Below are 25,090 nucleotides of genomic sequence, written 5' to 3' on the forward strand. Positions count from 1 at the left end.
CTGAAGTCATTTCTACAACCTGAGCAGGAAAACCAAAACACTAACGCAATTATTGAGTTTCATAGATCACTTGAATTCAAGACTTTTATGACAAAAGGAAAATGTGTCAACTTCAATTCTTATTTGTAAAAACGATCAAATTTTAAAAATGCTAGAAATTGGTCTATTATACTCTGATACATGTGGAAGTATAGCAAGAAAACTCCATATGGGATGTAAAAAAATGACGCCCTCAAAAAAAGTCATACTAGTATGTCGATTTGTCAAAAAAAGTGATGCCTAAAAAATGGGCCGATTATGGTCTGTTGATACATGGAGCATAATATAGCCAGAAAGGACAAACAATATGGGCTGTCCAAAAATGACCCCCTCAAAAAAGTAATACGATTTGTCAAAAATGGTCAGATTTAAAAGCCTAAAATGCTTCAACTGGGTCAATTATCGTCTGTTGATGCATGATTTTGCCAGAAAAACACATTATGGGATGTCCAAAAAAACTGAAAAAGTCATACTATAGTACCGGTATATCAATTTGTCAAAAAATTGTCAAATTTTATAATGCCTAGGGAAAGCAAAACACTAATGCAATTATTGAGTTGCATAGATCACACAGACACAACTTGAATTCAATAATTTTATGGTGACTTGTGGTGGAATGGCAACAGGAAATATATCAACTTCAATTCTACTTATTTGTAAAAGCAGATTAAATAGACTTGGGGATTGTGGGTTTTGAAGTCCAGTCATATTGGCTCCACATCCAGGGTACAAAAACTGCCTCTGATCCCACCGAGATGGTGTCCGGGTGATGTTAGAAAAATGACTTTTAGGAAAAAAAAGACCAGAAACCCTTGTGTCACCTCTTTATCTTTACCTGAAGTAAAACTGATTAGAGATCAGATGAAGGGAAGGAGGCGAGGCTGCCGTCAGTAGCCGGTTAGCTGAAGCCGTGTGTTGAGGGAGCTGAGTGTTTATGCCTCCAGTTCAAAATCAAAGTACTGTGGGTCAAAGTAATGAATCCTGGTGTATCCGTCCTCTCCTCCACTGCTGTAACTGTAAACAGCAAACGAGACCTATGTAAGCAATGATTCACAAACAACTTCTGACCAGACTACTTTACATTCAAGCTCAGTGTTTCCAGGGCTGGGGACCAATATTGATTTCCTATGCATTATCCTATATTCGCTCAATTATGAATTTATGTCCCAACTTTTTGGGAACCTGGGATGTAAGAGAATGTGCTTGTTCATCAGCGTGTTTTACTTAACATGCTGATAATAAAAGGCCAAATGATGCGTAGTGTTAAAATGTTGTTGTGGCAAAGAATTGTGGGACATTATTTCCTTGTAAACGATGGTCCAGCGTGTCCTCTGCTAAAGGAAACATTTAAATTTAGACTGACACCTCGATACTTCTTGGTCCCTTCCCAAGTAAAACAGACTACATTAGACTGCAGCAGGTTGGTCTCTTACCTCTTGCCATCCGGGTGGAATGCCACACAGTTGATGGGGCCGAAATGACCTTTGACCCTGCCAAACTCCTCTTCATAGGCAGCATGGAAGAACCTGAGGGTAGAGGAGAAAACCAGGTTAGTGTCTCAGTTGGCACGGTGCCGAGCCTAATGGGAAAGGTGCTCTAAAGTCCTTACAGGGGGAAAAATGTCTGCATCACAAAAAACAACGGCCATAAAATTATAGATTAACAATTATGTTAAAAAATGTAACCTTAATACCAACTCATGATCAACACTGTCAAAGTTTCCTTCATTTTCTGAATTTTAACACTTGAAATGCCAGTGTTTACATGCACAATACAAAAATACAAAAATATTTTATTATTTTCTGTAAACTGAATGCTAGTGGGGGGTTTCACAGTCTGGGATATGCCAGTGATTAGCAACATTAGACTGTTGGAAGCACTGTTTCATTCTGAAGAGTCAGCTTTTTCAAAACCAACATGGCTCAGTTCAAAATTTTTGTTTCAAAACGAAACTTCTCATCTCTTCTCCACAGTGCTCCAAAATAGCCTGTATTGGACCCATAGGGCAAACACAAGACAACAGACTTGTATTGCTTGTAGTGTGGATAGACAGTTTATTATAGACTTATTATAGGTGCTGAGGTTCAACTTCCAAATTGTATAAGAAAAAAAAAAATAAAAAAACTCACACCCCTGCCGATATGTATCATCAAAGTCAAAATGATTGAAAAATTAACCCATTTAAGCCGGGAAAGCATTATCGCATTTCTACCATTAAAACCGGGAGCCACCTTGCGTTATTCTACCATTAAAGCGGATACGTAGTTTTGTATTATTTGTAGTTTTTTCCCCACCTATTTTCGGTCTCTTGACCAATGAAATGCATCAGAATACACGTGGGAGAGTCGCAATGCAACATGGGACTTTTCCAGAACTTTGAAATCATGGCGGAAGACGACTATAGCGGAGGGAGCTCAGCTATAACAGCTATAAGCTCTCAAAGACTTTTTGAATTTCACTTTTATTTGCTAAAGAGGCTGAAAAATCTATTATTTAGTAGGCGTTGACACTGCCAGAGGTTTTACAGGTTTTTTTTCTCCAGGCGTTTTATGCCTAAATGGGTTAAAAGGCCAGAAATATACCTAGAGATGAGGATTCAACTGATGTGGGGAGGGGTTCTGTAGTGAATCTCTGGCACATTGAACTCACCTGGCCTCGAACTTGCCGATCCTGGTGGAGGTAGTGGTGACCTCCATGGCCTCCTGTCCACCTCCCATCACCACCTGATAGTAACCAGATACAGTTAGCCTTCTGACAAACAAAGCACTCACTATCAAACACATGTCTACATGATAACGCAAGTCTTCACTCACATGGTCCATGATGGGAGAGATGGCGGCGGAGTTGACGGGTCTCTCTGTCTTGAAGGTCTTGATGTGATCCAGAGAAGCAGAGTCAAACAGCTGAAAGGAAAGACAGAGGAAGAACCATGTCAAACAGCAGCATAGACATCAGATCACTAAAACATGCATTATGTATGTACACTAAATAACTCCTGAGGGCTGCACCATGAAACAACTTCAACAGAGCCAGGGTTTCTTTGTGTGAGCTCAACAAAGTCTGGAGCCCTGATCAGAGATTACAGGTACCATGAAGGTGGTTCTGAACACAGAGTTTCTTCTTGGCGCTTTGTGTGCGCTGCAGCGCTGGCATTATAATTAAAACCAGAACCACATCTGTGCTGTGTTCCAATACCCATACTTCCATGAGTACACACTATCCCCACTTACTAAGTACGCAGATTTCAGCAGGTGAGTGTTGTTCCAAATCTAATACTCCGTGGTGCACTTACTGGAAATTACGCTCGCGACAGCTGTGGCGGCTCGTCAACCGCGAAAAACTTCCCGATTTGAACGCCGAAAAAATTACCCTTTGTGTTGTTTAATCTTTACTTCTACAATCCGGCAATATGGCTCCATTAGTGGAGCCATATTGCAAATGTGGAGAACGCGTCAGCGTAGTCAGCAACGTTACCTACTCCTCCTGATGTTGACAGACAATGCTCCGCTGTTGTTTCGGCCACCATTACATAACATTTTTTTCGAGCTGAGCGGCTCTGCCTGGCTCCGCCTCTTCCGCTACGTAGGCGTACGCGTTTTGACCGTTATGAGGGCAACATCCGGGTCCTTTAGGTACACTTCTTTTCACCATGATCGGAATCGGAACACCCTGCGTACTCAAACTAAGTATAAGTACGGGAAGTATGGGTATTGGAACACAGCACTGGACAGGCTGTGTGGTTCTGGTTCTGGAGAGCAGACGGCGTCTTACCTTAGCACTGTTGTCTTTGGAGGCAGTGATGAACATGGTGAGATCCACTGACGTCTGGATGTCGTTGATCTGTTTGGTGTGCTCCTTGGCTTTCTTCAGGATCTCTCCAGACTGACCAGAAAAAAAACATTACAACATTCAATATTTAAAAATGTGGTCTCTTTTAGCCTCTTTAACCTCGCATTTTCATGCTTCATATTCTTAACCACTGCAAGATATTTAAACATATTTGCTGGCAAACTAAAAAGGTATTCAGATTGTCGTTAATTTATAGTTTTGAGGTTCCAGAACTAAACATGAACTCCATAACATGAACACAGTTTATCACACCTTGGCGCTGAACTGGTTGATCTCTCCGTTCTCATGGCCAGCAATGACAAACTCTCCCAGGGGTCCCCACACAGCACTGGTGATCTTGTGGTCACTGCAGGGTATGGACAGGTAGGGCTGGTTGTCTTCTGCAGAGACACAGGGACAGATGCACCTATTATTACACTAAGAAGAGTTGTATTACTCTTCATCAATATAAGCTATAAAAGTGGAACTGTTAGAAGATAAGTACAAGTGACTCAATTTTTTTTATGAATGCCGTTTGTTTAGTGTTCCTACAGTGTCAATATGTGGGGTTAAACTGTGGAATAATTTGGACACTGAACTTAAACAGAGTACTAATATTCTTCAATTCAAGAAGATTTACAAAAACAATATTTTCCAGAGGTATAACAATGTGGAAGGACAGTGATTTAAATTTGTTTCTCAGATTTAGGATGATGATCACAAATATGTATGGTTAACTTGGGTATGTAGAATAGGCATGTATGTATTTGAATATAATGAAATGAGAGATTATGTATATGTAAAGATATTTTAATACAAACAATATAAAGATAGTCTATAAATTATAATATCAGTAATAGCATTAATAATAATATAATAAGCAGAGGAGAAGGGTTGGGATTTATAAGTGTAGACTTCCTACTCCCCTTTGAACATGTATGATTTAATTTAATCTGTTAAGAGAAATGAACAACTGAGCTGTTGCATGTACAGGTTTGACCTGTTCTCGTTTTCTTTTTTCTCTCTCATTGTATATTTCTTTTCATTTCACTTTTATTTCATCTTATTTTTAGTGTTTTGTCGACTTTTACATGTTCGAAATAAAATTATCAATCAATCAATAATGCAGATGTGTTTGAATTATGTTTATAAAGAAAACAGAGTTGACAGTGGGTAAAATGTTACCTCATGCACAGCATTGAAACGTGACTCCTTAACCCATTTAAGCTGGGAAAGCATTACCGCATTTGTACCATTAAAACCAGGGATTTATGGATGAGGAATACGTTTTTAGACGACATATTTCTTCCAATGGTCATATCATGTTTGCATCTTGCTAATGGGCATGTATTAGTATTATGCATAGGATTTGTATTCAGTCAAATGTAACATTTACTGAGTTTGTTGATTTTGAAAAAAAACTTTATTGAAGGTTTGGACAAATAAACTCAACTTCTCATGAAAGCCACAGGTATACGCTCTCAAATACTTTTTGAATTTCATTTCTAACTGCTACAAAGGCTGAAAAATCTTCTATTGAATATCCAGAAAAACTTCAGGTTTTAGGGGGTTCTTTCAAAATCGCCCAGAGGTTTTCCAGGCACTTTTCCCAGGCGTTTTAGGTCTAAATGGGTTAACCAGGGTATGAACCAAACTGTGACTTGTACCATTTCAACCCTGGTGTGTATTGTGTTGTGCGTACCAATCTGCTGTGGATCTCTCAGGTCAAAGAAGTTCAAGAAGCACTGGTAACCCATCTGCTTGTCTGTGGAGAACATGATGATGTTGCCGCTGAAGTCGAAGCCGCACGTCCTGACAGCAGAGTTGGTGTTGAGCAGGGCCAGCTGTTTACCTGCGTGGCACAGAGAGACACGGGGGTTGGTTGATTTCAGGTCAACAGACACTCTTTAATCTTTGGCCGAAGCTCCTTTTTCTACATACCAGTCTCACAGTCCCACAGTCTACAGCTGTTGTCTGCTGATCCTGTCAATACGTTCTTAGTGTCCCCTGAGAGAGGACGTTAGGGAGCCCAACATGTATGTCAACAGCTAGCACAGCATCACATGAATACAAGAGTATAATATTATGTGTGGTTGACATAAACTGACATAAACAAGAGTATTTCTTGAGAAAGGATACAGTCACAGTCAACACACCACACAGCTCCTGTGTGTCCATTGTAGGTGCCGAGCCTCTCGCCATTGACAGAGTACCACACGTTGGCGACCTACAGTGGGAGACATTGCGATGGAAATACCAAATAATTTAATACCAATCAAACTATCAGGAAGAATAATATGACAACTTCACAGTATTTTTTAAATACCATCGTCATCTCACCGTGTCTTTAGCTACAGAGAAGAGCAGGTCTCCTTCTCTGTTGTACTTGATTTGAGTGATGGACCTCTCATGGCCCTGGAGCAGGATGGGTTTCTGTGGAGGAGTGAACATCAGGATATGAGCCTTCTTAACAATTAGAAAAAGACCTTAAGTGGTTTAGAGCTCAACATCACATACTGATATTCTCTAATCATCGATATAATGCCACACAAAAAACAGATACCACATACAACATGCAAAATATAAATAAAAACCTGATGTATCAAATTCTGAATTGAATATTTATATTGTCTTTGTGTAGCTTTCAATTAAATATATATTAAGAAGGACTAGTTAATAGACTAACTAGTAATTACCCCTAATAACAAGCTATCTTATTAGGGGTAATGGTTCGTTCATTCAACATAGGAGCTAAACCAGAAACCAGCAGAAAAAATACAATCACCAACACAGACCACAATGAACGACAATGTTAACCCTATAAAGCCTGAACCGTGAAATAATTGCCAGAAAATTCTAAATTTTCAAAACTGGAATGTTTGTTGAACCGGCTAAAATTTTTTTTAATTCAATATCAATTTTCATATATGAATTTAATTTGGATCATATTTGATACGTCAGGTCTTTTTGTGCAATTTGTTGCTCACAATTTGCTTTTCTTGAACTCACATAATCATATAAAACCTAATATTTTTAACCAAATAAAACTTTGACTTTCCTTTTAACATTTTCCTCAAACATACAAAATATTTTTTTCCATATAAAACAACATCATACATCTGCTGATATGAAGTTTTCACGCAGCAATGACAGATCCACCAGTGGAACCAGCAAATCATTTTTGTTACATCTGGTATTTTTGTGAAATTTGTTGCTCAGTTTTTTTAATCATCAATTCATGTATTCATCAGGTTGTTCAGGAAAAAAAATATCACACTGATGATGTAGAGGTCTCAAAAACGTATGTATCAAATATGATATACTTGGCTTTATAGGGTTAAAAACAGCAACAAATGCATGCATGAGACATATTTACTGTTTTTTTTAAAAAGCAACGAAACTATTTTATTGTTCTTGTTTTGTTTGTTTATGTACAGCACTTTGTTGTGGCTGTGTTTGTTTTTAAAGTGTCCTAGAAATAAAGTTGAGTTGAGATGAAAAGGTCTGTAATGGTAACGTTACGTAAATATAGATTCAGAAATATTAGTCAATATATCGAAATTGGCATCTGTCCCATAAAGTCCACCATCAGTCAGCCTCTAGTCCAGTAGTTCTCAACCTTTTTGAGTCGTGACCCCCAATTTAACATGCATGTTGTCCACGACCCCCGCTCACTGAACACAATCTCACACGTACAGTTCAGATCACCCAAAAAAGAAACAAAATGATTAAAAAAAGGAAACAAAATGACCAAAAAAAGACACAAAATTACCAAAAAAAGACACAAAATGACCAAAAAAAGACACAAAATGACTAAAAAAAGACACAAAATGACCAATAAAGACACAAAATGACTAAAAAAAGACACAAAATGACCAAAAAAGACACAAAAAGACCAAAAAGACACAAAATGACTAAAAAAAGACACAAAATGACCAAAAAAAGAAACAAAATGACCAAAAAAATCACAAATTGACCACAAAATAATAAAAGAACAAAACAAAATGACCAAAAAACACACAAAATCACAAAAAACACACACAAAATGACCCAAAAAGAAGACATTAAGTGACCAAAAAGACTATAACACATTAACACATGAACACTTTAACACAGTGGAGACAGAGCTGACTTCCAAAATGATTTGGCGACCCCCAGAAATCATCTCGCGACCCCAATTGGGGTCCCGACCCCAAGGTTGAGAATAGCTGCTCTAGTCAACCTGAGCTGACACAGCCAGTCATTTCAATTCAGTGTGCTGATGTTTTCTGACAGAGAAACATACTAGGGCTGTTGCATGTGCTCACTAACTAGCTATAAATGTCAGTGTTGCTTATTTATCTTAACATAATGTACATCAGTCTAGCTATAGCAGCTGTCGGGGGACAGTGACTCTTGTTTCATCAGCATCATGCAGCTAACAGTGGCTATCATTCATGTTAAAAGCTAAGCTAACGATAGCAGGGGTAGCTAGGAGTGCTAGCTAAACCGGAGCAAACTCTCGTCGTATGAGGATGGGCATTATTCTGGCCGAGATATAATTTGTAGCATACGGTCACAAATGAATATACGAACCATTCTGTCAGCTTTGTGTCGCCACTCGGTCCAGTTTATTCACTGCGCCTCCCGTAATGAGAGAAAAGATGAACACTCGTGTTTCAGGCGCCGGAGCCGCGGCGGAAGAGGAAGGTGACGTACTTCCGGTGCAAAAAGGCAAGCTTGCAATTAGTGTTAGTGCGCCCCCTGCTGTAATACTCCAGTCTAGCATGTAGTATACAAGTCACCATGTCACCTCATCTTTATTCTGCCCTACAAAGTCTAACTGCAGTAACTACATTTTTGGTCGAAATTGAGTTATAACTAAAAATGAACTCCTTGATGTCTGTTTTATCTTGTGTCAAAATTTTAAATTTCAATTTTTTGCTTTATTTCAGAGAAATAATGACATAAAAAATTCAGTAATTACAAAATCAAACTCAAAATCAAAGCAGACCGCAGTGATTGCACTTACCACTGTCTGATACAGTGTAGCCTTGAATTTCTTCATTGTGTTGAATAGTGAAGACAAGACAGACACATATTAGAATTTATAATTTTATTTGATAGGGAAATTATCTAGATAGAGATTAAGTAAAAAAAAAAGTGAGATAAAATTATATTAAGACTAAAATATAACATTACTTTATAATATTAAGTCTAAAATACACAAATCTTTGAATAGAGCTGTTACACATTTTATAATACACCTATAACAAAATCAATTTGAAAATGTTTATTCACTGAAAACAAAATATAAAAGGTTGTTTGTTTGTACATTACTATTAGAACCTTTTACAGATATGCAAAAGTGCAGTAACTACATTTTTGGGGTTAACGATCAAATAAATCATCATGATTTTTGAGCATAAGAATTACATCATCAATACATGTAGAAATAAGTGTCATATCACTTACCTACCTATAACCCATTTGGCTGGCCAGTTGAAAAAAAAAACCTTAAAAAACTTTAAAGCAGTTTTTCTCATTTTTACCCTTTGCATAGTTACTGCAGTTTGACTTTGAAGGGCAGTATAGTTTAAATAATACATTTTAAAAGATTTTTAGGTATAAGTTGTTTTAATGGATTTTAAAGGGGGTATTTATTGTCTATAAAAGAGTCCTACCAATATTTTGGAGAGCTAATGTTGGCCTGTCACAGCCATATCGTTATCAATTTGTAGTTGTTTGTGCAGAACATATAATGCAAAAAACAACTGGGGTGATTTAGAAAGGGTGTAAGCTACTAATTTAATGGATATATTCCTTAATTAAACAGACAGCAATTGACGAATACTGAACATACAGTAATTATATTAAGCCATCTATTTAGTCATTCATTGTTTATTTTCTCAGTTTTTATTTCTAGAATTGGTGTTGTTAATGTTTTGTATATAATGTTGAAATATTCACATCGGTGCACAAATAAAAATGGAAAGGTCCATTATTATTCTTGCCATATTTATTGGTGAACTTTTTTCCCTCTTATATCATCATCAGTCTGAAACCTGTAGGTTCCTGTATTTACATACATTTTTCTCATATTGAAATTTAGCCTAAACAAGCCAACAAAGTAAATCAACCAACTACTCAAAAGTACACTGTTACATATTTTATTTAACAAGAAACAAAATATACAGGGCCAGATAAAAGTACTGCAAAAGACAAAAAAAAAGGAAACATCTTTGGTTCCTTCTCGTGGTCAATGAACCTCCACATCCACCACGGGAGCAGAGGCTCAATGAATCCGTCCAGTGGGACAATGGAAGAAATTAGGTGGTTGACATTTCTTTTGATGTTGAAAATGACTCTATAAGTTGATACCAATGCTACATATTAAGTAGTACATAAGAATGTCTGAAGAGAAATGGGCATGTTTCGGAGTCAAATTACAATTCAGAAGTCCAATAACATTTCCTCTTATTTTCCCTCCTTATTCCTACCCGGCTCAGTCTCTGCACCTTGTGAAAGCATCTGGGAGATGCACTATGTTACGTTCAATGTCAACCATTATTTAAGAGGCAATTAACAAGGTTCGAACCTAAGCAAAAATAAAGTTCTGCTGTGAGATATGTTGTCTGTTTATACAATACATCCATGCAGGACAGTGGAGTTAATGAATATACATTCTCAGCTAAGTGCTTGTCAGTTGAGACTGCCACAGAATAAAAACCAAGAGGCAAGCGTTGCATAGAGGTCCTTGAACATTCTCTAGTTAAAACCTGATTACAAGCTACTGCAATTACTGGGAGGAGACAATCATCGCCACGCCACACACACACACACACACACACACACACACACACACCCCATACACACCAATGCTCAAAAACAAGTTTCAAGTGGTCATCATTACAAGGTTATAAGCAGACTGAAAAACATGTAGAAATAATGAAGCTAACAACTCAACTCAGAAAGTTTAGGAATGAAGAATTGGTCATGAAAGTAACACCTTTATAAATGTTCTAAAAATATATATTTCAATATCAGCGATTATGCCTGAAACAATAAATACAGACCACAAAATCTGCACAAATGAAGCGGTGTGATGCAATCAAGGAAACAATAACATCGATAACATTTCTCAACAATCTTCTACAGGCAAGAACGGAAAAATTAGGAAAAAAATCAGAATAAGAAATTTCCTTCAATAATTATGTAGTATTCAATATTATTTCTATGTAAGTAAGAATTGGATCTGCTAAAGATATTATTTACTTCACATCCCTGTCAAGACTTCACCTGAAAGAAAAATGTTAAATTACTAGAAGTGGCTTTGAAAACGATGCAAGCTGTGAATCCATCACACACACACATCACACACAACACACAACACACACACACGATGACTCCTCTTGTCTTGTGTCATCCCACGCAGCACTGTTACTTATCTTGCCGAGCGGTTGTGAGTTTGAGTCAAAACGGAATGTGTAGTAAAACAGCACAACACAGAGGCACCCTGTGCATTTACATGCACACTAATTAGATTAGTACACATTGTTGCAGCTGTCATATACGCAGGGTTGTTTTAGTCAAGTTAAAGTCCCCTCCAGACATGGTTTAAAGTATGCAAAAATATTCTGCTATGATTCATATTGTATTTGATGAGTTAAAGTAAAGAAAACTAGTTGAGGAGTGCCTCCTCCTCCTCAGATGATGAGGAGCCCAGCAGATCTATCAGAATGGTGAGTGTGGGAAGCATCTTTTAGCTTGTTTATATTGTTGCTGTTCTTGCTCTATGTACTGACAAGCCCGCTCTGTGCAGAAGGGCTCAGGTTTATTTTCTGGCTTTTGGAAGTAGTGGAGTAAACTACCAATCTATCTGGCCTGGTGTACATTTAAATCTCAGATTTTAAGGAAGTGCACAGGCATCTCTCTCCAGTTGAGGAATGTGAAAACACCTCTCTAGTGACCAACGTTGCTCAGATACAAGTCAGTATCGTTAAGGTCAGACACTTTAGGGGAGATGGAAGTAATATAAACATGTTTTTGAGTGTGGGTGGACTTTGAGGTTTGAGTTGGAGGAAGCATGACCTGTCTCTTCTCTCTTTAATCACTGCGATTTGTATTTCCCCTTGTGTCTGATTTCCTTCAATCTTTTGATTCAGTGCAGGTTGTGGAACGAAAGCTGTGTTTTTAAACAAATAGCAGCATGTGTAACACGTTTTGGGGTGTCACCAAAAATGGGGTATTTTTTTACGAATAACAAATTAATTTATAAAACAATTCAAAAAAGAAACACCACTTTGTGCGCGCAAATTAACCCGACTAATGAATGAATCATGATCATGTGATTATTGGGGGAAATGAGGTTATTGTGAACCGATTAAATACTTTAATAGAGCTGTCATCTTAATGAGATTATTCACAGTAACTGGTGCGCATGTAAATGTACTGGCAGACGAGGCACAATCTTCTCAGCAGTGTTATAAAGCCTGCAGAGCATGCTGGGAGGACACAAGCTAACCTTGCTATGTGATCTACCTCATCCAGCTGAGGGCTAGTGGCTTGCAGGCTGGTGGCTTTTTGTTATGTGGCTTGTTGCTGGAGGGGGAGGAGGAAGAGGAGGCTGTCAGCAGCGTTGCTTCATTCCTGTGCGGCGACGGGGAGAGCCTTTGCCGCTTTTAGTAGGCTGTCTGTGTCCAGTTGTGGGTCACAGTGGCAGGACTGGGAGCAGGGGGCGGGGTCTGGGGCGGGGTGGCTGCTGGGCTCCAGCAGAGAGTCTGTGGGTGGGGGAGAGGGGGAGTCGGTCCCTGGGTCGGAGGCGGGGGCTCCCGTCGTGCCGCTGTCCTGACCGTTGAGGTTCTGGACCTTCTTGTTGAGCTCGTTGCGTTCCACTTTAAGTGCCCGGCGCAGCTTCTCGAGCCGCTGGACTTTACTCTGAAGGGCCTCGAACTCTCGGTCCCGCACAGATTTCTGCAGACAACACACACACAATTGTTATATTATCATCACATATCCATCCTTTCCACTAGGCCAGGGGTCGGCAACCTTTATGGGCAAAAGAGCCACTGTTGGACAAAAAAAGAGAAAAAAAAGCCACACTGGAGCCACAAACCTTAATTTTCAGCCTTACAATGAAGATAAAATGGCCTATTTAGTCTAAATTAGCTATTAGGTTATGACCTAATAGGATTTATAGGATAGACTTTCGTAAGCATTTTAGTTGACTTAAATTTAAAAACTTTTTTTGCCTATCCCTGTACGAGGCCAATTACATATAAATCATTTGCTTTTTTTTTTTAAACTTTATTAAATTACCCATGAATCCATATTGTATCAATAATTGTGAACTTCAAGCTCAAATGCAGGTGGGTTAAAACCACTACCTGACTTTGTTTAAAAGGAAGGTGTGTGTGCAGAAAACTAATTGTAATAATATTTAAATGACAAACATAAAGCCTACAGACTTGTCCTTTAAGTAAATAATGCTAATATGAGGTACTTATCCATAGTCAGTGTATAATAGAGGTGGGGGGACTTCTCTCTTCAAAGCCACCAGACTCAAGTGACAAACAGTAATTTAACAACATACCTTGCAGAACACAGGAGTTTATGTTGTTATACTAACAGAAACAAACTAACTGATGGAGGCAGTCGTAGACCACCGGCTTCTGTGCTCTGCAAGGTAAAATGACTATATTTGTCAATGGAGTCTGGTGGCTTTGAAGAGAGCACAGAAAAAGCCTTCAGTTCCTAGTCAGATAGGGCTGTCTGAGTGCAAGGTACAGTAGGGAAAACTTTCTAAAAAAAAAAAAGCATTCACTTAAACTGGGATTATCTTTTGAGCTGGCTAAAGTACATGTTGCATCATCCATCTACTGTAGCTATAGTTAATCAACTCATACGAGCCCACTTCAAAACATCCAATCCATGAGATCCTTGACACTGGTCGAGCAGAATCAAAGTGCTTCAAAAAATACTAAAGCAGACAGTTTTGTTCAGTCAGAGCATGAGAATAAAAGCTGCTTCACCTCCTCTGCCATCTCCAGCAGAGCCTTGTTACTGCTCTCCCACCTGGATCGATACATGGCCGTCTCCTTCTCCAGCTTCTTGATCTTTTTAGTCATCTGTAACACAAAAGAAACAAGACTGTCACTGACTACGATCCCTCCTCCTCTATGTCTCACACTAGGGCTGCACAATAAATCAAATTTTAATCGAGATCACGATTTTGGCCGCCATGAATAAATTAACCTGATTGTCGGCGATAATTTCATTTTAAAATGCAGCTCTCCTGCATATCTAATCAAGCACTTTCTACACCAGTAGTCACCAACCACCAGGGGGTGAACGCATAGTTAAGGTTTCATGTGGCTGCCTAAATAAATAACGAGTGAGCGATAAGCAGAATGTGACGTAGTACTCAACAACACGAGCCATTTGTAAAAGTCGACGAAGCAGTGTTGCCAACTTAGCGACTTTGTTGCTATATTTAGCGACTTTTCAGACCCCCTTAGCGGCTTTTTCTGCTGTTTTTGGAGACTTGTTTAATTCTTAACGTTAAAAAGAGTAAGAACGAGTCGAGGCGGCCCAGTCCTCCTGCAGCAGTCTTTCCCAGCTGCAGAGCCGGAGGGGATGTTAACCCCTTAGCGTCCAGTCTGCAATTTGCTAATAGGCTAACAGTTAGCTCTGTAGCAGTACAGTGTGTATGTGCTGCTGCTGCAGGAGGTGTTCACTTAGCGATCTCTGTTTGGACACTAAAAACTGTTCCTATTGTTTGTTTAAAAGTAGTGCAACAAAAATACAGATGTTTTCCCTAACACGATGAATAATCTTGATCAATAATAGTGATTACAATATTGATCAAAATAATCGTGATTATCATTTTGGCCATAATGGTGCAGCCCTATCTCACAGCACAACAGGAACCTCACCTTCTCCATCTCCTGTTTGAATGTGGTGAAGACCTCGTTGCTTTTGGACAAAGTGGTCTGAAACTCTTCAAACTTCTCTGTGTACAGTGACAGCTGGAAGACAGCACAGCAGGTTTCATCTTAGAAGGAGGCAAACTTTTTCAAAGAACAGTCAACCACAGTGGAGCTTTAAAGACGAAGAACAAAGAGTGATGGGAAACCTGCTGTTTGAGGTGAACTTCCTGCTGCTTCATCAGCTCACACATCCTTTGAGACTCCACTGCTTCTTTCAGCAGCTGAGGAAAGATGACAGAAAAAGACAAAAATGGTAACATTTATGAGTAAAAATAAGACTTAACACAAGCTTGTGTTTTCTTGAATTGTGTAATTGTGTGTGTGTGTGTGTGTTGGGTGGATACTAACAAAGTGTTTCTCTCTGTCGTGGCGTTCCTCCGACTCCTTCAGCAGCTCCTGAGCCTGCTGCAGCTTGGCGTCCACCAGCTGCTGCTGCAGGTCTTTGTGTTTCACCACTTTGTCTATGTGCTGGTGAAATAACACATTCACACATCCAGTAAAATGATTAACACTTCAAACCAAGGTTGTAATAGTTTTGGATTTTTCATTAGTTTTAGTTTTAATTTCGTTGTGATTTTTTGTTTTCAAATTCAGCTCGTTTTAATTAGTTTTTGGAGTGAGTTTGCTAGTTTTAATTAGTTTGTATTTTTTGGAAAATGCTTAGTTTTAGTTTAGTTTTTATTAGTTTTAGTGTTAGTTTTTTGTAATGGGGTATTGGTTGGGTGCGAGATTTTCAAAAAAGTCACAATAAATGTTGCCTTTATTTCCTTTGTCTGATCCATCCCAGCCTCAATAAGTTTATTAAGTCATAAAACCAGATAGATGAAATAGATTTCAAATCAACCAAAAAGGTTTACGTATGAAAAAAATTGATAAAGACAAAAACAAAGGCAATTTTAACTAGAATTTTAGTTAGCTTTAGTTAGTTTTGTAACCACAAAATAAAGTTTCATTTAGTTATCGTTTTTTAAAAAACTCTTGTTTTTATTTTTATTTCAGTTAACGAAAATGCTTTTTCTATTCTAGTTTGAGTTATTTCGTCAACTATAATAACCTTGCTTCAAACATAACTTTATAATGCCCTTAAAGACGCAGTTGTTGAGCAAAGTGCACACACACCTCTTCTCGTAGTTTGTACTGCTCATAGAGCTTCTTCAGCTTCTCGGCCAGCTCCGTGTTCTCTTGTCGGAGGCTGGCGTTCCTCTCGTTGTGCTGCTCCATCTGAGCCTGGATGTCGTTCAGCGTCACCTGGAAATGGGAGGTCACTTCCTTCCTTTTCTCTTCCTCCAGGCGCGTTCTTTGCATCCCTTCCTCCTGCACACAACAGAAGTGGAAGTTATACTCATGGATTAAAGTTAAAAAATATCTTCTGACTGAAATTGTATTTGCGCTACAGCCAAGTCACGTGCAGTGTTTGAAACATGATCCAGGTTACTTGACACCTGCTTAAGAAATATTAATGCATAAGAATTCAGCACCAAATGCAGCCATCACATTTAAATGCTCAACCAAAACTGTTTTACAGGAGGAGGATTTTAAACAGCTGTTCTATTGCATCTATTGCACTTTTTTTTGTCTTTTCAATTATTATTTTTTTTTTTTTGCAAAGCTTGTCTTTACCCTCGAAAATAATCAAGCATCTACATAACTTTTTATTACATGTTTTTATTTTCCTTAATATTTCAAATAAACCTTTTATATACAAGAATATAGAAATAAAAAAAATACATCAACAAACAGCCCCAGGATTAAATAACAATGGGTGCAAATTCTCTATAGTGCTTTGTTTTGTTTTAAAAAAATTAACAACAAACAGAACAAGCATCAAACAAACAACACCAACTGAGCGATCTCTGTTTGTTTACAACAAGCACCGGACACTCTGTGCACAGTTAGCGATGCCGGTTAATTCACGATCACGATGTTTATGATCAGCGGAGACTCTGTGCATAATTAGCCATGCTGCTTTTGTTTTGCAACAGTTGCTTCTCCTGTGTTTAATCCATCGCGTATGTGATCACAGTTGAAACTGTGGCTACGCGATAACACGACGATCGAAAACCATACGTCACATCCGGTGTCTGGTTAATCCCTCTGGGGGCCTTTTTTTGTAATGGAGACATGCAGTGTGAGCGTCCATTAGAGAGGGCGTGGCCTGAGACTTTCCCAGCAGCCACTCTTTCTCCTAAAGGAAACACAGCTATTGATCTCATAAGTGGCCTCTGAACTCCAAATGACGGAAATCTGTCGTAGCGACGGAGAACTTTAATCGATGTGTACTAGTGTGCAAACAGATAATAATATGCCTGTTTCCACCTTCTAAAGAGGGTTCACCTCAAAATTATGCCATGGCATGTTTTCTTTCAAAAATAAAGAAATTAATTAAAAAAGTGTACAAACAAAATTTACCGTCAGATTTTCACATTTCCGATGATCCCTGAATTAATCTTATTTGTCAAGTTCTTCAGTTAGAAAACATGACCAAATCTCAGGTTAATTATTGATATTTCATTTTGCTCCATGTCTCATTTCAAATTGCCAAAACTGTTTGCACTAACCAGATTCTGTAAAAAAAAAAAAAAAAAAAAAAAAAAAATTCTGCATGCCTTAAAGCAACTAGGAAGAGTTAAATGACAGGGCTGAGAGCAAAAGTCACATGACAAACATTATGTGAAACTGAATTGCAGACTCTTTACACAGATCGGAGAGGAGAGGACAAAAGAGGTTGTAAAAATGTAAATAGTTTAGTATGTATAGCGTGTGGAGCCCCCAATTTTTTCTAATATTGGTAACATTTGTAACACTCTTGTGATGCACCTTCATGAACAGTGTGGCAAAAAGCAGTTCAAAACAAATTAATTAAAAAAATAGATGACCTGCAGCTGATCTGAGGGGTCTGAGATCCAACACCACATTTAAACAAGCTGATAAATATAGAGGAGCTTGATCCTGCAGCAGTTAGGAGTCTGTATTCATGATATTGGTGGTGTGTGTGTGTGTACCTTGAGTGTGCGGTTGTGTCTCTGTAGCTCCCTGCAGAGACTCTCCAGCTTGCTGCGAGCCAGGATGGCCTTGCTGTGTTCGTTCCTCAGGTTGTCTTTCTCCTGAACCAGCTGGTTCTGTTTCTTCTGCAGGACTCGCATCTGCTTCTGGGTGTTACGGTGCTCCTCCAGCTGTCACAAACACACAGATGCATTTTGAAGTGTTCCACTGTCAAGATTCAACATCTACATCAGTGGCTGATATTTCCCCATTATTAAAAACAGGATGATTGAAACGCAGTCTCATCATGTGTTGTGATGCTGTGAGGCTGATTATTGTACCCTATATGATTTCATGTGACAAATAAATTAAATTGTTAAGTTGAAATGTGTCATTACTAATATTATATTTAGGAAACTGCTCTGTTTTCTAAAAACCTGCTCAAAAATGCACTTTAATCTGACCCATTGGATCCGTTTGAACAGAAAATATACCGTTGTTGTCCCGTTTTTAATATAATATAGGTAACAAAGTAGGGGTGTGCCATATCGTATCGTTTACGATTATACCGGTATATTTTTTTTTATGGGTAAAAAAAATGCATATCACGATATTGGCAACATGCCCTACTTCTTGACATAGTGGCATAAGGGTTTCCTATTAATTACCTAGACCATGGCGGCCCGCCAGAGTCTCTTGTGCTGCGCTAACATCACATTTCAAGCTGCTGAAAGTATATCTAGGCTACACTATTTATAATATAAAGTTATTTTGCGTTGTGTCTCTGCTCAGCAGTGTCTGTCACCCGTCAGTCAGTCAAAACCCCGACCCTCCTCTCTGTCCTCCTCCGAGACATGCGCACGCATTCTCACACACACGTACTGAATATGCAAGCTGCCCTCCCACTGCGCTTCAAAACAAGGACCTACCTGTCTGTAATGTATCAGTCCCGTCCCCACTCTCTCTGTGCGTCTGCGTGTGCGTGAGCGTGAGCCGATCTAAATACTATCAACCTGTCCTGTCAGAGGTCCAAACGGTCCAAACACACTGTTGCATTGTGCCGTTCGTTAGCCGCGAGCTAACATTAGCTAACAATTAAATTGTTTTAATCACAAAAAGCTACTATTACTTCCTGTCGCTATACAAATGCAGCTTTCAAAATAAGAGCACAGAATCCACCACAGAAATTACAAGAAGACTGTCAAAATAAGATGCCTTAAATAAAACATAGAAGAACCTTTATTCTCCTTCACAATAATTAATTAAAATAGGCAATTATGTGTTTGTGAGGTGTTTGCTCACATTTAGCTCTCAAAGTGGACGAGATTGATCACATTGTACTATAAAATGTACAGACCCCATAGAAGGTTATTTTTTATTATTATTTGCTAATACTCAAGTAAGTCATTTTTTTGTATTTGGCAACTGTTGAGATTTGCAATTTGCACTACATTTAGATTTATGATTGATTTGTATTTTGTTGTACAATTTTTATTTATTTATACAGACTAAAAAATAATTTTCTATGTATTTTTCAGTATTTTTTAATATCGTCAAGAATATCGTTATCGCAAAAATACTCGTGAAATATCGTGATAATCTTTTAGGGCCATATCGCCCACCCCTATAACAAAGGATTACCAAATGATCGCATTCTGTTATATTTGCAACATCGAAACTTCTTTGGATCAGGGTTATACCTTCAAACAACAACACACCAGACTAAGCTTGTTTCATCTGCTCTGACACACTGCCAAAGCACACCCATCAGCATTCACAAGCTCACACACATTCGAAAACATGATCCGTCTTACAAATGTACAGACACAAACACACAGTGGATATGAAACACTTCCGACAGCACACACAGCTCCAGGAGATCATTTCAGGCCCTCATTAGAGCTGCCGAATGCAACACAACACCCGAGCACAGACTGAGGTCGTGGGACCGGGCTCTGCATTGCACCACTCTGTCTGTCTGCTCAGGATCGCTGCATCACCTTCAAGTACACTACTTGTTTGCATACAAGTCCCCCTGACCGACTCGGTGTCCTGAAAAGCATTTACTCTTCATGTTTTAACAGGAACTTAACATTTTTAAATCTGCTGTGACACTGGACACATTCATTCACAACCTGAGACAAAGTTTATTTAGGTCACCCATTTTAGAAAATTCAGTATTGAAATGCAAATTTTGGACATTTCTATATAGACAACTGAATTCAATTTTCAATGCATGGAATGCTCGCTTCCAAAAGTTGTGGATAATACCTAGTAGGGCTGGGCGATATATCGATAAAAAATATATCTATATATTTTTAAATGTGATATGGAATTAGACCATATCGCATATATTGATATAGTTGAAAAAATATTCTTTTATATATAAATGCTGCCCTTAATAGGGTTTGTCATCTTTTTATTATTATTTTCTCCTTTTTTTTTTTATGTAAATCGCTTTGTGTTGCATCTCTCTTGTATGAAAAGTGCTATACAAATAAAGTCTGATTGATTGATTGATTGATTGATTTTTAATGTTTGTTATTTTTTTCTCATATAAACACATTTATCTCAGAAAAAGATTGGTCTGTTTTATTTTGTAGGCTATTTTTATTTAAGATTTTTAAATTTTATTTAAATGTGCACTTTATGGAGCTTTGATTTTAAAAAAGGTACTCCTGTTATACAGTATTTATGTTCACTTAAATAAACAGTTTCAATAAAACTACTTGTGACATGACATATTTGGCTTAGATTGGCAAAAATATCGGGATATATGTCGTATATCGATATTCAGCCTAAATATATCGTGATAGGACTTTTGGTCCATATCACCCAGCCCTAGTACTTACTTGGTAGCACCTTCACCTGTCTGGGATGCATCTTCTGACCTAACTGACAAAACACCTCATTTCACCTCTAAAAAAGTGATTTGTCATGGACTGAAATTGTATGTGCACACACACAAAGATGTGATCATTTATGTTTTATAGTCCATTAAAAAAAGAAGCAGAGTGTGGTGCTGCAGGCTAGACTTCAGAAAAAAGGAATGTCATTTGCAGGAAACACTTACCAGTTCAGCGTACTTCTTACAGAGGCCTCCCAGCTTCTCCTCTGGGGTGCTCAGTGTGTTCAGAGTCTGCATGAGGAGAGTGATCTCTTTGCCTGAAAACAAGGAAACCAGAGTCAGAGAGCCTATTAGAAAACAGAATAGAGCTAGTCATTTGTTTATTGAGCAAACTAGCTCCAAACAGTTTAAAAGATGACATACTCTCAAAAGTTTTTGTATGTGTATAAAGTAAACGTTTATATTTATCTGTACCCAGGCCCTTCACTTTCTTCTTCTCCTGAGTCTTCTTCTGCTCTTTCTCCACTCCAGCTCCATTGACTTTGCCCTCTGGCTTGCCGTCCCCCCTCTCATTGGTCAGGCCGTTGAGCTCCGGGCTGTGTGATTGGCCGTTGGGCACAGCGCTGCCGTCGTCTGACATACTTTCCCGACAGTAGGTACTGAGGATGTCTTCCAGCTGCCGACTCAGCTCCTCAGCCATGTCACATTGAGAAAGTGCTGCCTCTGCGACTATGACCCAGTGAAGTGGGGAGAAAAAGAGATTAATAGATTAATTCCAGGATATGTGGTCATTTTAATTAGGGCTGCAACTAACGATTATTTTCATTATCGATTAATCTGTCGTTTATTTAAACGATTAATCGATTAATTGTTTGGTCAACAAAATGTTGAAAAGTATCAATCAGTGTTTCCCAAACCACAATATGACATCCTCAAATCTCTTGTTTTGTCCACAAACCAAAGAAATATTCAGTTTATTGTCATAAAGGAACAAAGAAACCAGAAATATTCACCTTGAAGAAGCTGAAATCAGAGAACTTGGACTTCTTGTCTTTAAAAAACTGCTCAAACCAATTATTCGATTATCAAAATAGTTGACGATTAATTGAATCATCGATTAATCGAATTGTTGCAGCTGTAATTTTAACCAATGTACAGGTATTTCCATGACTGGAAAACTAGGCTATAAATCCCCAGGTTTTCCGGGATGTGTTGGAACCCTGACAAGTAAACAATAATAAGCGTCACATTAAAATGGCAGGAGTTTTGTGTACAGTTCGGCACTGATGTCATTGTCGATATTGGATAAACTATGACAAAATATCCATTCGAATCAAACATCAATGTACCTTGTCAGGATTTGTCAACCACAGTGCCAGGCTGACAACAAAGCCTGCTGCTTACTGGCTGTGATACAAAGCTTCTCATGCAACAGAGGCAGTTCTGTCAACAACATACAATTTAAATGTAAATAATTCAATAGCTTACCTTCACTTCCTGCCTCCTCGTCTTGTGGAGGCGTGTCTGTCGGTGGCGGTGTGTCCATCTGTTGAGGTGTGTCCGTCTGTGGAGGTGTGTCCGTCTGTGGAGGTGTGTCCGTCTGTGGCGTCTGTGGCTCAGACTCTTTGGGGCTGTTGCTGTCCAAGCTGTCTTTAGCAGCTGCAGGTGACTCCATCTCTCCTGCAGTAGGTGGAGCATCCTCGCTGCTCTGGGTGGCAGACTCTTCCGCGTCTTGTTTTTTCATCTCTGATATCTATTACAAGGCAATCTGGTAATGACAACAAGATACAATTTTAAAATGACACCTGGCGGGACATGTTTACACTTGAGATATTTCAGAACTTTTTTTTCCAACTTCTCTTTATTGGGTTTTTTTTTTCTTTCGTTCACATACAAAAATAAAGAAGACACATGTTAATGCATGCTTCAAATCAACATGAAAGAACAGAATGATAGTAGAAAAATAAAAGCAATAAAAAAAAACAACAACAACAAGCAAACAAAAACCTAGGTGGAGTCAAGTCAAATACCAAAACAATAATAATAATAATAATAATAAGGTTTACAAATAAAAGAAAGAGATTTAAATAGTAATAATACAACTTGGAAGATGTCAAGTGTTCTAAAATTTACAGTTGTTAATTTTTTATGGGATTATATTTGGTATAATAGTCCATAAATGGCTGCCACATTGTGTAAAAGGTATTTATCTTACCTCTCAGGGTGAATTTTATTTTTTCTAACTGAAAATGTTTCATTACATCATTCATTAAAGCTTGATAGACTGGAGGATTTTTATGTTTCCAGTTCAGCAGAATTATTCTTCTCGCTAACAGTGTCACAAAACAAATCACATTCTTCCGGTTGTTTGATAAAGAGATCTCCATGGCAGCTGACCCAACCCCAAACACTGCAAGATCTGGGTCTGGTTTATTATGTTTGTGGAAAATCTCAGATAAACTTTGAAATAGATTAACCCAATAGGTGGTGATACTTGGACAAGTCCAAAACATATGCGTCAATGAGGCGGGTGCCTGTCCACAGCGATGAAATATGGAATACTTTTAACAGTTTAAAAAATATATAGATATGTATTTTCTAGTCCCAATACTGGCTCTCGGATAATAGCATCTGAATCTTTTTAGACCTTTAAATTAATCCGCGTTTTAAAAAATCTAGTTAATAGCTGCTTTGTAATAGTTCAAAGCTGGACTGAAACCTGAGAGTTAATAAATCGCAAAATATCTTGAATAGAAACGTTTACCCACAAGACTAGTAGCTAACTTATATTATGCAGGTTAAAGGTACATCAACGTTAGTCAGTCACCTGATTAACCTTCTCGTTACTAAAACAACACGTGTACATACATTATTAAAACTAGTTTTAGCTTGGCATAAGTACTAACAAACGTCACAGCGAGATTAAGCTAGATTTTCTATCCAGTGCGTCCTGTCTTCACTAGCTTTCGTTTCACACATAACGTTAGCTAGCACCTGCTAACGCTCGCTAGCCACAAGCTGCGGCTAAATTAGCTTCCACGACCAGCAGAGATCAGACGATGGCTCGAGTTTACAGGTCACAAAGCTCTATAAACATGGCCACACTATACATGCTGTGGTCTCCAAATCACAAGCCGTTTTCTGTGATATTAGGGAATTGTTTACCTTCAGACTCAAGGAGGAAATAGCTAATGTGTCTGTGAACTGCAGGTTCCTCAACAGCGTGAGCCAAAAAAAAAGACTTCCGGTCATAACTTTGGATTTTTCTTCTTCGTTTTAGTTTTAACGGTAGATTACATCCAAGCCTGTTGCTTTACCGCCATCTATTGGGAACTCTCCAATAGAACATGTACGTAGGTAACATAATAAATGAATATATATATATATATATAAGCATAATATATATATATATATATATATATATATATATATATATATATATATATAAGCATAATATATATATATATATATATGTGGTATGGCTCCTTTTTCTGGACACAAACTTTCCTGTCAGTCAGATTTTTCGTTTTATTTTAAATAAAAAAGTATAAAGCTGCCAGGAACCGAAAATACAAACAAAAGACACAGGTGTCTCCAGAAAAGTACCTTTTTTTTTTGTAACCATTAATACACACAAAAACAGCAGATAAATAATAAATAAATAAATAAATAATAATAATAAATATTAGATTGAATGAAAAATGCAAAATATAAATACAGATCAAGATTATATAAAAGCTATGGTGAGTAGTGTAATGATAAGTGCTAATAAAGGTGTGGTGGTGATCTGAGCAGGACCAACACTGCCCTACAAAGCCTAACAGTACATTTTTGGTCGCACTTGAGTTATAACCAAAAATGAACTCCTTGATGTCTGTTTTATATTGTGACAAAGTTTTAGATTTCAATTTTGTTTTATTTCTGAGAAATGATTATATAAAAACCACAAAATCCAACTCAAAACCAAGCAGTAATTGCACTTACCACGGTCTGCTTTGGATATATATACTAATTTAAAGATAAAAATAATAGAAATTATCAGTTTATTTGAAAGAGAAATTATTATCTAGATAGTGATTAAGTAAAAAAAAAAGTGAGATAAAATTATATTAAGACTAAAATATAACATTACTTTATAATATTAAGTCTAAAATAGTGCAATGCAGATTCGGACTAAAATATTTAGTAATGTAACAAACACGATATGTAGCATTTGTAGTCTTATTTAATGTGTAATTTTCCTCTGATGAAATGACAGAATAAAAAAATTATACTGTTGGTCTGAATCGTCTAACTACGTATTTTTGACATGCTGCTTTTAAGGCCATATATCCTATAAAACGTACAATAAGTAAAATCATTCCACAAAGCAGGGGCTGGATTCACAAAAGTGTTCTTAAGATAAAACTTAAGAAAATTCTTAAGA

General features: G+C 37.8%; 2 protein-coding genes across 3 annotated transcripts; both read right to left on the reverse strand.

Moving 5' to 3' along the window:
* Window positions 1-620: 620 nt before the first annotated feature.
* Window positions 621-8,578, reverse strand: eif3i (eukaryotic translation initiation factor 3, subunit I). Its single transcript, XM_059349948.1, has 11 exons — window positions 8,443-8,578; window positions 6,208-6,300; window positions 6,007-6,094; window positions 5,809-5,874; window positions 5,570-5,719; window positions 4,141-4,268; window positions 3,811-3,921; window positions 2,853-2,942; window positions 2,689-2,762; window positions 1,473-1,565; window positions 621-1,053 (listed from the first exon to the last, which is right to left on the reverse strand). The coding sequence occupies exons 1-11, from the start codon at window positions 8,443-8,445 to the stop codon at window positions 972-974; spliced, it is 978 nt and encodes a 325-aa protein (XP_059205931.1). The 5' UTR covers window positions 8,446-8,578; the 3' UTR covers window positions 621-971.
* A 1,422-nt stretch (window positions 8,579-10,000) lies between these two features.
* txlna (taxilin alpha) lies at window positions 10,001-23,916 on the reverse strand. Of its 2 annotated transcripts, none has more exons than XM_059350436.1 (11): window positions 23,830-23,916; window positions 22,153-22,417; window positions 21,139-21,393; window positions 20,890-20,981; window positions 17,837-18,007; window positions 15,954-16,148; window positions 15,183-15,302; window positions 14,981-15,055; window positions 14,781-14,873; window positions 13,878-13,973; window positions 10,001-12,819 (listed from the first exon to the last, which is right to left on the reverse strand). In XM_059350436.1, exons 1-11 carry the CDS (start codon window positions 23,914-23,916, stop codon window positions 12,490-12,492), a joined length of 1,779 nt encoding a protein of 592 aa, XP_059206419.1. In that variant the 3' UTR covers window positions 10,001-12,489. The 2 variants fall into 2 exon arrangements, with proteins under 2 accessions (XP_059206419.1, XP_059206418.1); XM_059350435.1 differs by having other exon boundaries at window positions 22,153-22,432; window positions 23,830-23,899.
* Between the last annotated feature and the right edge of the window lie 1,174 nt (window positions 23,917-25,090).

The sequence above is a fragment of the Centropristis striata genome, chromosome 14 (assembly GCF_030273125.1).
Source record: "Centropristis striata isolate RG_2023a ecotype Rhode Island chromosome 14, C.striata_1.0, whole genome shotgun sequence".
Classification (NCBI taxonomy): domain Eukaryota; kingdom Metazoa; phylum Chordata; class Actinopteri; order Perciformes; family Serranidae; genus Centropristis; species Centropristis striata.